The sequence below is a fragment of the Meriones unguiculatus genome, chromosome 12, assembly GCF_030254825.1.
Source record: "Meriones unguiculatus strain TT.TT164.6M chromosome 12, Bangor_MerUng_6.1, whole genome shotgun sequence".
In the NCBI taxonomy this organism is placed as follows: Eukaryota; Metazoa; Chordata; class Mammalia; order Rodentia; family Muridae; genus Meriones; species Meriones unguiculatus.
The window spans coordinates 2,821,544-2,834,450 of NC_083360.1; the positions used below are offsets into that span (position 1 = coordinate 2,821,544).

A 12,907-nucleotide genomic window follows, 5' to 3' on the forward strand; every position below is an offset into this window, starting at 1 on the left:
GGAGGGTGGGATGGGAAGGGAATGAGGAAAGGGGCTACAGCTGGGATACAAAATGAATAAACTAATTGTTATATAAAAATAAAAATTTAACAAAAAACAAAACAAAACCCACTTTTGGGCAGATGGCAGTAGTGGAGAACTCCCTCGTTTAGTGGGTGAAAGGGTAGGAGGGAAGAGAGGGAACGTGAGACTGGGAGGAGTTGAAGGAGGGGGCTTCAATCAGGATGTAGAATGAATAAGTTGTGAAAAAGTTAAATTAAAAAAAAATGAAGATAGTTCCTTTAAAAGACTTTGCAAAGCAAATATACATCCTAGATTTACTGAAAGGACAAACCACTTTTCCCTTAATAGATATAAGGACAACTGACTCATTTTTTTCCCCTGAACTCTTACATAACCAAACACAATGGTGAATGGACTCATGAAGTAAGTATCTTTTAAAATTGCCTTTTTTTTTTCATTCTGACAAATAATTGAGGGCGGAGATGGGCAGTCAAGAGAGGGCCTGGCCCCTGGGACCAAGAACTTTCCCCTGAGATCTGACATAAACGAGTCCCACAGCTGACTGTACACATGCATGTATTTCCTTTCTTTATTGTATCTTTTCTATAAATTATAATACTATGTAGGGAAGAGGCTAACCTGCTAAGATAGAGCTTACTCCCCAGTTTTGGTTGAACTGTAAATACAGTCATCTTTTAATTTTATGTATTTATCAGTTTTCTTTTGAAATGAGCAGATAGCTGGGGGGGAGACAGGCAGAGCCAGGCTTGAGGCTGGGCCAGCAGCTCTGATAACTGAGTCACCCGTTGGTAATTGCAAAGCCAATAAGCCCATAGAAGTGAAAGGGCAAAAGAGGATTCAGTGAATATTGGGGATAACTCCCAATGTGCCCTCTCCCTGAGCCAGGAAAGCAAAAGGCTTTTGTTAGAGAGATCTCTTAGTTCTTAGCTTCCAGATGGAAAACATTTAGTTGAAAGACACAGTGAATAAAGCCAAAGTCTGCTTAGCAAGGCAAGAACTCCAGAGGATAGTGGGACTTTCCCAGAGAAGAGCTATGAGCCCAGTAGCATCTGTTTTGTGGATTTTACACATTTTTATGAACATCTATGAAGTGGCTGCAGTATTTGTGGGATAAGGTGACCATTTTTTTTCTGTCCAAGATTATGGTAGACCTGGTTTTTCTTGTAGGATGTTTCACCCTATGACCCTCTAGAGAAGCCCACCGAGGTGGTGAGGGTGATGGTGATGATGTTATGTAAAGGTGGGTTCTGAGGGTGCAGACCCAGCATTAGGACATATGCGCCGGGAGACGGCCTGGGATTTAGTGTCCTATGTCCTGTGAACAGCCTCCTGTTGGCCTCAAGGACGTTAACCATGAAGGGCTTTCCCTGACCATCAGGAGAGGAGGCAGCGCTAAGATAAGAGCTGCAGCTTTTGAGTTCCCTCCTATCATGCGTTACTCCTCTGTGAGACTGTGCATGTTGTGACGTTGAGCTTGAGAGAGTTGGTTAGGACATTCTCATGCTCCAAGAATAAGGCACTTTGTTATTTCTTTAAAACTGTGGGGTTGTGTCTTCCTGAAATACATTTTCAGTTTTTAAAATTAGCCTACAAAGCAATGTGCTTCCTCATGAAGTCTTCATATCTATCATACTTTGTTCTCCTCTCTTCCCTCCCCTAATGCCTTCTCCCTTGAACCTTCCCTATCGCCGGAAGAGTTGCCTTCACCTCTTTAGTTCTTCCTTCTGCTTCTTTTTATAAAAGATTTATTTTACTTTTAATTCTCTCTCTCTCTCTTTCTCTATCTCTCTCTGTGTGTGTGTGTGTGTGAGTGTATGGTGTGTGTTGGGCGTATGTCATGTGTGTTTGTTGGTTTGTGTGTTGGGTGTATATGTGTGTGAGTGCTGGTGTGCTCAGACACCAGAAGAGAATGCTGGATTTCAGGAGGTAGAGGCAGTTGTGACCCTCTTGTCTTGGTACTAGAAATGGAGGTCTTAGACCTCTGGAAATGCAGTAAGAGCTCTGAGCATTCCTCTGGGCCTCTTCTACTGTCATATCATATGTATTAAATTATTCGATTTTTCCTCTATGTAAAACAACCTGACTCACTTCATTATCTTACCTGCATGTATGTGTTTTCAGAAATGACCAGTTGGTGTTGGTTAACCAATCTGTGTGATCTTCCATGAAGAAGACTATTTCTCCTGCTCTCTGCATTGTTTAGTTGCCTGTAGCTCTTTGTATGGGCTTGGGGCTTCCTGAGTCTTCCTCCTTCATCATTAGCATGTTTACTGCTGCCTTCCTTGTTCAGGTCATCTTCAGACAGTCATGGCCTTGAAACTTGAAGGGTTTACTTTTCGTAGGAGATGCAGTCTCAGAGAAAGCTTCCTGTTCCTCTGGCTCTTATAGTCTTTACGTCCCCTCTTCTGCCATGATCCCTGAGTCTTATTTGCCAGAGTTGTTTTAGAGATGTATCATTTGGGACTGGATTCCACACTCTGTACTGTGATGAGTTGTGGTTGTTTGTGATGGTCTATTTCTGATGCTGAGAGTAGTTTCCTTGATGAGGGGAGAGAAGTCCAGATATCGGTGGGTGTAAGGACACATGTTTAGAATGTAGTTACGGGTTGTGCTGGTTGGTTCCGTAAGGTGAAGGTTGTAGATCCTTTTCCAGATCCATGACCTCCTTGCTTTGGGTAGTTGCTCAAGATTCCAGTATGAGACAAGATACCCTTCTTGTTGAGTTGGTCCTAAGTCCAATGAGAGAACTGGTGGCTCCTGCCAAGGTATGTGTGCCACTGCTGGGCCCTAAGATCAGTGCCACGTTGGTCACTGTTGCGGCTCATAGGTGCCCTAGCTGGGGAGGACTGTTGGTTAGTTCCTTCCTTTGAAAATGTACATAGCACTCCTTCTGGTACCAGGAAGCTAGTCCTCAGAATGGAGGCTTGCAGGTTAGTTCAGCCCAGATCCTCTGGGCCCTGCACAGAAGTGCATGGTGTCTTCAGCATAGGACTCACCTTCAGTCTGTGACAGTTCACTGAGAATAATAAGAATAATCTTTAATATTTTAGGAGTCTCTTGGACAACCATGACCAACAACTTTAAAGAGGGTTTCTCCTGCTTGGTGATATAATTTTTGTTAGTCTATGGCTCTTGGGGAAGCATTGGAAGCCCAGATGAGAAAGATTCATTTAAACTATATATATATTTATACACCAACTTAGGGGTTTTATAAGTAACTTTAGAAAATTTAGGTAATTAATAGTGTTATTATGACTTTTTCAGACATTCTTACTATTATTTTACCCTCCTCCCTCCTTCTTCTGTATTTATCTTTTGCTCCCAATTTAGAGCCCCCTTAGATTCCCTGTACCTGCCTCTCCCTCTTTTTATGTTAATGTTTTCTGTAGTTCCTCAGGGTTATCTGCTCACATCTGAGTATGTAAAGCTAGGAACCGCAGAGCACAGTGAGCCTGCAAGGCTTGCCTTGCCTTGCTCAGTAGAATGTGTTCTAGTCCCAACCATTTATCTGAAAAACTCAGGACTTCCTTCCTGTTTTCTGCTGATGGTAAGAATTGCTGTATATTTTAAACAAAAAGCTGGGGCATTCATGTTTTTATGTACTATTACAAGAAGAATTGAACTTTCAAGTTGTGTTTCCCAATTGTTCTTGGTTAGTGTGTGGAACTGCTAAAGTTATATTCACTCTTTCTCCTGCGACTGTGCCTTACTGGATTGCCTGAGAAGAACAGGTACCAGAACCCGCCTATTATCCCATACTCGGAAGCTCTGGAGTAGCATCATGACCACGAGCTTCAGGCCTGACAGGGCTAAAAAGTGAATGCAAGCCTGGCCTGAGCTATGGAATAAAGCCCTGCTTAAGCAGCAATGAAACCAAACATGCACAGGATTATTCCTTTCCCTTGGACATCTGCAGGCATTTAGTACTATTTTGCTCTCTTTTTTACGTAGGCTAAAACCACTGGACTGTTGGGAGCATAAATGATGGAAGTAGATATCCTTTCTTCAGGGGAAACATTTAGCCTTTAGTTTCTGCTTTTAGGATACCTTTCTCTCATAAAAGGCCTTCCTAGGTTAAACAGGCTTCCTTCCAGGTGGTGACAATTTTCATTATATATGGATATGTTTTGATAATTAAATTTTGTCAGTATATTGTTAATTTTTATGACATTGTTTTACTTGTAAAATAAATATTTATTTCTTAGATGTAAATTTTATTTGATGGCAGACTTGACATTGTGACTTTTGTGATTGGCAGACTTGACATTAATATTTTGTATTTAGGTCATGGCAATATTTATGTATTTGCTTTTAATTGGTTATCATTTATATTTTATTAACAAGATAAGTTGAGGGATAGATATTTATCATCCATTTTTCAGTACATTTTTTTAGGATTGATATTAATTTTTAATTGTATGTTCAAATTACTTTTGGAGGTTTTGTGGGAGTATTACTCATTACTGCGTTACACTTTTTTGGTAGAAATAGAGCTACTAAAATTTTATTTAATCTTTTCAGATGCAATTATTTGAATATATGCATAATGTCTAGTTCACCAATGCTTTGGACATAAGCTTTTTCATATTAATATATCTCTGCAATGTTCTCAGCTTTTGTAGAGAGGTCCCTTCTTTTCAGTTTTGATACTGTTCATTTTTATCTTCTATTTCTGCTGTCATTGCTATTTTCATGCTTATAGTCTCATATTCTCTTGTATACATATCATATCTGGCTCTCAAAGTTGTAAGGGATTTGAAGAAGAAGCATTTTTGTACTATGTTCTTAGAACATATTTTTGATAAAATGTGATAAAGTTAATGTCAAAATAACTTTATAAATACATCTATTCAATTAGGTTGTTTCTGACGTATGATAACAGTTTTGAAGATGAGTACATATGAATACTTGAAAGTATATATATATTTAAATTTTGCGTGTTGCGGGGAGGGGATTTAAATGACTTATAATGTCTGATGAAATCTCTCTCTTGAATGTTAAATGTTAAATACAAAAACAGATTGGTGGAATATGTCCTTTATAATTGAAGCCAGATCAACATTTGCATATTGGTGTTTCTTCTTAAGTTCTACATCTTAGAAGGATGCACATATCTCCATGCATCCTGTATCCAAGACAGTACAATGACCTGACTTTTCTTTTCTTTAAGCTATTTCCGTGACAGAAGAAGTGTTGCTACCTCAGCTGGAAAGTCTTCGACACTGATAAGTGAGTCTCTGCGTTAGTTTATCCCTGAGTGGTAATACAAGGGCATGGGGACTCCTAAAAATTTGCACATGCTTCAAGCAAATGATATTTTAAACACATCCCTCATTTATCATTAGCCAGAGGTATTCAACTAAATGCTTGTGGTAGTCCGAGCTAGAGAATAAGTGTGCATGAAAAATTACTTTGCTAGGGTGAAGAGTTTGACCCCCTTGTTTTGGTAAGCTGATCATTGGTTGGACCTTTCTCTTTGGTATTCCCAAATCTGCTTACACAGACTCCAGAACATTTTTCTTGACTATAAAGTGGCAAATGAATAGTTACTCTACGTTTTGAAAAAAAAAAAAAGTTTTTCTAGGAGAAATGCAAATGCTAAAGATGCTTTCCTGTAGATCAGAACAGTTCAAAGATAGAGGCTTTTCTCTTGAAATTACTCCTCTGCAGTAGTGTTAGTAGTGGAGAGGGTTTATGTCACAGGAGTTCTGAAGTTTTAGGTGATTCCCAGCCATTACATCAGTGGACTCTGCACAGTTGTTTGTTGAGCGTTAAAGTGTAGATCCTCCCTCTTAAAATCTTACTGGTTTTCTGAATTAGCCTGAAGTGCATCCTGGCGGTTCCTGAGGTACACAGGCAGTGTTCGTGGTTACCTTCCTGAGGACCTCGGAGGCTGCTAGGGCGATATGTGACTGGTTCTGACTTCAGAGTTAGTGACCTTAAGGTCAAGTGAGTGATAGGTATTATGAAGACTGGGAAGATTTGATTTAGGAGGTAGGAGTCAGCCGTTTCATTCTGGACTCATGTAGAATAATCTTTAAGTTGTGATATTGCTATAAAATAATTAAATAATGCTTTTATCTTTATTTTTGCACTATTCCACATTATTCATCTTTTCCATTCTCATTCTGTAATTCCTCCAAAAGATTCAAATGAGGATAATTCAACTTCCATCTTTCCTTATGGAGAGACATTTCTCTTCCAGAAACTAGAAAGTTCCAAGGTTAGTCTCATTCATTTTCTTTTATGTTTCCATAAGCAGTTATTTGTTCTATAGCTTCTCCATGCTTTTTTGTTTTCGTATAGGCCATTAAAATGATGCTGTACAACAAGATTTCCAGTAAAACCTTAGCTTGGTTAAATTATGATAATCTGTATCTTTAGCTATGAATCGTGTAGACACATTTTTACTTTGATCTCAGTAATACAGAACAGTGCACTGAAGAATTAAAAATCACTGTAGTGTGAATTTCCTTAGACTTTCTTTGGCCTCATATTTGGAGACAGTCTTCTCCAGCGCGGAAGTTTACGTCTGTGCATTTTATTTAGGTTAAGGCTTTAGCTTTGTTTGCGTTACTTCCCCTAATTCACTAGTCCATTCCTTTGACTTGATAAAAAAGAGAGAGAGAGAGAGAGAGAGAGAGAGATGGGAGAAAAATGCGTATTAGAAACAGCTAAGGAAGTAACAAATAGCAAAATACATGTGTGGCATGTACAAGGCCTTGGGTCTGGTCCTCCCCCTCCATAAGATAAAGCAGAAACAACTAAAACCCACAACTAAACAGCCATAGAGGGGAGTGAAAGCATGTGTGCTATGTTGTTAGCTAACATTGCTTATTCATAGTTAATGTAATGAATTAATTTAAATTTAATACTGAGGACATCAGAAATTGTTTGATTTTTTCCTTTAAAGTGTTTTTAACAGAAAAAAAATGATCTAAGATTAAGTTTGTTTAATAAAAATAAACTCAAATATCATAGGTCTTTGTGAAATATGGTTACACCATAAATAATTACCTAAATCAATAAGCAAAACAGTGAATGTGTTTTTATTTGTTTGTTTTTGTTTTTTTAAACAGAAGCGATCTGTAAAGAATGAGTTTTGGCCTCATGAGGACACTGTGAAAGAGGATGCAGCCACGACAAGTAACCCCATCTTAACCAAGTCAAGGTACGCTTCTCTGTGTCTGCCAATGAATAAAAGCCTTTAAAATGTAGACCTTTTACTTATTTACCCTAGTCATTTACCTGGGCAAGTCCGAGGTTTTTCTTTCCTTCCTGAATGTTTTCTGGACAGTATTCATTTTAGTTCCCGAGTTGTCACGGAAGTGGAGTACCGACTTTTGTTCTAGAAGTTGAGTGGTATTCTGTAGCAGGTTATTTTTGTCCCCTGTTAACTGTATCTGTTCATTCTTACCGAATTTGGTAAGTGTGCTGTGACTATGTTCACTTTTCCCCCCTAGAAAATCGATTTGATATTTATTAAACTTAGTTTCCAGGTGTGGTTGGACACTGTAAAAAAATCATAAAGCCAGAATAAGGTTAGAAAGATTTATATGAATTGAAATGGGATATCTGTGTCTTCAAGTATTTTAGCTGCCGTGATTTTGCTTAAAAATGCACATTAAATGCATATTTGAATTTAAAGTTTCTGTAACCTAAGTACCACCAAATATATAATCTATGTTTTGCAGATATTTTCGCCATTAGGTTATTGCTCTTGAGTTGGGCTGTATGCTAGTGCAAAGGAGAAGGACACTGAGCTTAGCACTTCGGAAACGTAACGTGTCCTTTGCATTAGACATTCGCCACTGGGAAGATTGCAGGGCTACTCATCTGTTTTGGTGACATGTGAGACAAAGACCCAAAGTTATATTTTTTATTTCTTTCTATTATAGTAGAACTTACTATGCTGAATTATTATCCATATCCATATTATTTTATACCTTCATATCCCAAAACTAATACTGTTGTGGATTTACTTGAGTGGAAAATAAATAATGCATCCTCATAAGTGATAATTACGATAGGAAATGAAAAAGAGCTATGTTACATGCGTCTCTAAGTTTCAGCTTTTAGAACACTGTACTCAGAGAGATGTATATGACCTGCATTCCATCTCATTGATTGGTAAAAACTTCTTTGTAATGGTGTTTAATAAAATGAGTAAACTTATTGTTTCATTCTTGAAATATATAGGAATCTGCCTAGCTGTTATGAGTGCATTCTAGGGAACATTACATTCAGCCCAGCTTTCAGCTTGTGAAATATGCTAACCTTTGCTTGGTTGTTGGCTGGCAATGTGCTTTTCCTCATTAGCACTGTAACACAGTACTGAGCTCTCAGCCTTGTTTTCTGCTGTCTTATGGTAAGGTGGACCCTGGAGCCCTTCAAATATGCTGGACAGGTAGGCCAGTATGAAATAAGGTCGTTAAGTAGTTCACTGTGTTGCCTGGAGACTAGAAATTGAGGAGGACATTAATTGTGTGCTCTTTATGATGTTTAAAGCTTGATGAAAAAAATTTTATTCATTGTTACTTGCACTTAACCTTTGTGAGGGCAGAATATGATTAAGTTACACATAGGGCTTTTTAAAGTGTCCACATAGGATGATAGAATGTTTCTACTGGAATTTTTTTTCTGGAGAAGATGTGTCATGCACACAATGCATCTGGACACAAGTAGTTTGTTTTCACCTGTGCGTGGGTCTGCATGGATTATAGAGACCAGAGGTCAAGGTTAGATGTCTTCCTCAGCTGTTCTACAGCTTAGCTTTGCACTGTTAGAGACGGCGATTGTCTAGACTGGCTGGCAGTAAGCCCCTGGGTTCCTTCAGTCACCGCCTCTCCAGTCCTGAGATGATGGACACACATCATCTTTATTCCTGGTTTTATATGGCTTAAGTGGCTTCTATATGGGTTAAATGGATCTAAACTCAGATTTTCATAGTTGGGTGGCAAGTCCCTGAGAAAGGTTTTAAAATTACAAGCTGGGTTAATTATGCAGTGAAGACCTTTTAGCCTCAACTTTTGTGGCTGGTTGGTTTATAAGTTTTAAAGATCTGACAAATTAAATTAACCATATCATTTTGAATTTGATTACCATTCTTTTCTATTTAGCATATATGATAACAGGAAGGAAGAAGTGAGTGAAGACAAAGTAGAAGACATTTGGATACTCCGAGAGGATAAAAATAACCTTCCCAAGGACTCAGCTTCTGAGTCAGAGTACTCAACAGTGGAGGAATGCTTCCAGAGCCTAAGAAGAAAAAATTCGAAAGCGTCTAAGTCTAGGACTCAAAAAGCCTTCTACCTGGACCCTTTTAATAGACACAGTTATCCTTTAAGCTCCACAAGTGGAAATACTGATTCATCAGCCATCTCAAATGCCATCTCTCCCTATGCCTGCTTCTATGGATCTTCTGCAGCAAAGGTTAAATCTGGATGGCTGGATAAACTCTCACCTCAAGGGTAAGGATTGATACATTTTACTTACTAAGTGTCTATTTGGGTAAATTCAAGCTTATGCATACTAAATCTGCCAGTTCATTTATTTATTTATTTTGTACCCACACCCAACTCCCAAGATACTTTTTTTTCTGAAAGGGATTTTCAGTACATTTGAATGCTGTACCCTAGGCGCATAGGTATAAGAACTGCAGTCCTGCAGCAAGGTTTGGAATTAAATTAATTCTTGTTGGAATTAAAACTTCCAGTTACACGTTCACTTCCGCCTTCTGAGTGTTAGTTTCTAACTTGACAATAACACAACCTTTCTGGTGTCCCACTCCATCAAAGCAGAGCCCGGCAGGCTGGGTTTTCAGGCAGCCCACACGGGCGGACACGCTCAGAGCAGTGTTCTGTTTGCGGGCACAGTGCCTGCTGTACTTAGGGAGGAGAGCATCATCAGTTAAGATTAAGCTCTTTGCTGCTATTGATCTATTATCCTGTTTTCTTTTTTGATGTGAGCAAACTCTGAGTCAGGGTTTTTTATTTTATGTGAAGCATTTTGATATCTATTTTATATTTTCAACACATGTTACTAATACAGCTTTTCTTTGACATTTTTATATTTTGATCATAAAGTTTTAATTTTTATGCTTCTCAGAAAGTCAGAGCCCTTAACTATGGTTTTGAAACAGATTTGTCATTTCAGGTATTTACATATAAAATTCTTTCTATTTTCCAATATACAGTACAATGAAATCTTTGGGGATAAATAACATTTTAATTAGAAAGTTTTTCTGCTCTCCAACGTTCTGATTTAAAAGTATTATTTGTATTGTTCTTTAAGAATTAATACATTTTTGGGGGAAATAGTCTCATGTTTAAGGAGCTAATGTGAGTCCTGGTGATGTGCTGTTTTTCTCTTCTATTCCCCTGTGACATTTCTGCAAAGCCTTGGTTTAATCCAAAATAATTTTAGGCCAAAGATTTATTAGAAGCAGATCTGATTCATAGTAAGAGTTTGAATAATATTTCTTAAAAATTAAAGCCAAACGTCATTTGAGTATTGGTTGTATAATTGCCAGCTATGGAACATGTGTCCTTAGAGAAGCAGGTTTTGAATAGAACGCCACGGTGCTCTCACCGATATTTATGTCCTTCCTTTCCTTTGACACTGTGATGACAAACTAGATTCCTTTGTGTAATTTTTTTTCTTTTTCTTGTCGGTCATCAGCATTATTGGTAAATGCATATTTAGATAACAAAACCAGGGCCCATACTCATGTATAAAAATGTATGTAATTTTTATACATGAGTAGAAAGAAGAAAAATAAGCTCGAATCTTTTCTAGCGTTTCCTGTCTGCAAAGTGTAAGTGGTCAGGGAGGGGCAGGTGTGATTGTGAAATGCCGGAGGATGAGTGGGAGGATTCCTGGTGTGTGGTGCTGCGTAGCCACGCTTCCTGCGTAGACTGCAGCAGTCTGTTGCACTTGGTGGACCTGATGTGCTTAAGCCCTGGGCACATGGAGAAAGCCTGACCCGTTTTGGCCACCTCTCGGATAATTAGAACATTTTCCATTTTCTTTCATCAAAACATTGATTTTTCCATTCCTAGAGAACCTGCCTAAGGGGAGAGACTATGATTTTAAATTTATAGTTTTCAACCTTGGGGAAAATCATTGTGGTTTTTGTGTTTTTTTTTTTTTTTTTCCTTGCTGAAACATTTTCTTCTGGGTAACAATATGAACAGAGCTAAGAAAGTAAACTTTTTTTTTTTCAGGCAATGCTTTAAAGACTCTTTTACGTGATGATATTTCTTTGACTTAAAAGATAGGTGGTAGACTCAAGGCGGAGCTAGAATTTGAAACCCTTCTCCTGGCCAGACTTCCGTGGGCATCTTGAGTTTGGTTAATGGTGCCTGGTAATCCAATAAGACGACCCTCCTTGTTCCTTATGCAGAGCTTTGACCCATGGCCAGCTGACGCAGGTTCAGGTTGTAGCAGCTGAGATGACATTCTGAATTCTGTAGCAGCAGCAAACTTTCCAAAAGGGCCAAATGGTAAATGTTTTAAAGCCCTACAGCTTGTATGCTCTCCGTTGTTAACAGTTCAACCCAGGTGCCATGGCGTGAATACAGATATCATTAAGATGTGATATCAGTACGTGAGGCTGTATTTCCAATAAAGCTTTATTTGCAAATTCATTCGGTCAGCTAGATTTCCTTCATGACATTTGAAGCATAGACCAGATAGATGGCTCATATCTAATACGACCATTGTACTTCACCGTAGTATATTCCAGATAGAAAAGAAGAATAAAAGTAGACTAGCAAAGTAAGCTACTTTCTAGTCTACTAGATATAGAAACATTAAAAAGTAGGAGTCTTCTTTGGGGGGGCCTCTGTGATAACTCTTTTCTCCCCAAAATGTTCTTGCAAAAAGCATCATAAGCACATCCCTCACCCACGTTCTTGCTTTGATGTCATGGTGTTTGACAACGGTATTTCTCCCCTAATGACCTGGCCTGGTTCTGAAGGGTTCATATACTGTGATCTCTTAATTCCACCTCACCTCCTTAGCAAACGTGTTTTCCCTTGCTTTGGCTTGCCACATTTCCGTCTTAGTGATCTTCTAACATACATAATTACCTAATTCCCACCACACACATGCTTAGACTCAATTTGTTGTTGAGTGAGCCTCTGAAAAGCTTAGTGTTAAACACTATTTTATTTTAATGTTTCTAGGACAGAAAAGTTTTAAGTCTCCAGGGATCTTGTAACTCAAGTAGATGAATTTAATGCCGTTATTGTATGAGACTATACAGGTGGCCTGAAAAGCAGTGGCTGTATATCAGCAGAGCAGAGGCCTTTGGTGCCTTTGTAATTGTTTTACCTTAAAGCCATGTATATGAGTGATAAAAACACAGAATTAAGAAGATACTAGTTAATACTTTTAACTAGTAGGGTTTGTTAGTGTCCTCATTCATTAGTGACCTTACATGATTGAATACATGTTTTCTTTCGGAGTGGAAACAGCAGTTCTGCAATCATGGTGTGAAAACCATCGGCAGCCTTATGAAGAAAATAGTTTATTGTCACCGTATAACAAGAGAAAGAACGAAACATCGCCAGCTGAATTTAAATTGCAGACAGTTGGGCGGGTATGGCAGTGTACATCTGTAGTCCTGGGAGGAGGCGGAGGAGAGTGGATAAATCCAAGTTGGAGGTCGGCTTTGTCTGTACAACAAGCTTTGGGTTTGAGTGGCCTAAATATAGTAGAGCGTAAGACTGTTGGTTTTGGAAATTCTGTAGCACATAAAGTGGGTTTGGGGATATATCTCAGTGGTAGAGTGTCTGCCTAACATACACAAAATCTTGGCTTCCCTCCCCCAACACAATAGGGAAAGAAGAAAAATAAACATGGGAGAAGCTTTCAAAAC

General features: G+C 38.6%; 1 protein-coding gene across 4 annotated transcripts in view; it reads left to right on the top strand.

Annotated features, from left to right (window-relative positions):
- The window catches only part of Arap2 (ArfGAP with RhoGAP domain, ankyrin repeat and PH domain 2), a 208,289-nt gene that overhangs the window by 62,308 nt on the left and 133,074 nt on the right, over nt 1–12,907 (top strand). For all 4 annotated transcript variants that reach the window (XM_060365295.1, XM_021658054.2, XM_021658056.2 and 1 more), the window contains exons 3-6: nt 5,195–5,253; nt 6,171–6,247; nt 7,104–7,195; nt 9,144–9,494. In XM_060365295.1, coding sequence (XP_060221278.1) covers nt 5,195–5,253; nt 6,171–6,247; nt 7,104–7,195; nt 9,144–9,494 — 579 coding nt within the window. The remainder of the gene's footprint in view (nt 1–5,194; nt 5,254–6,170; nt 6,248–7,103; nt 7,196–9,143; nt 9,495–12,907) is intronic.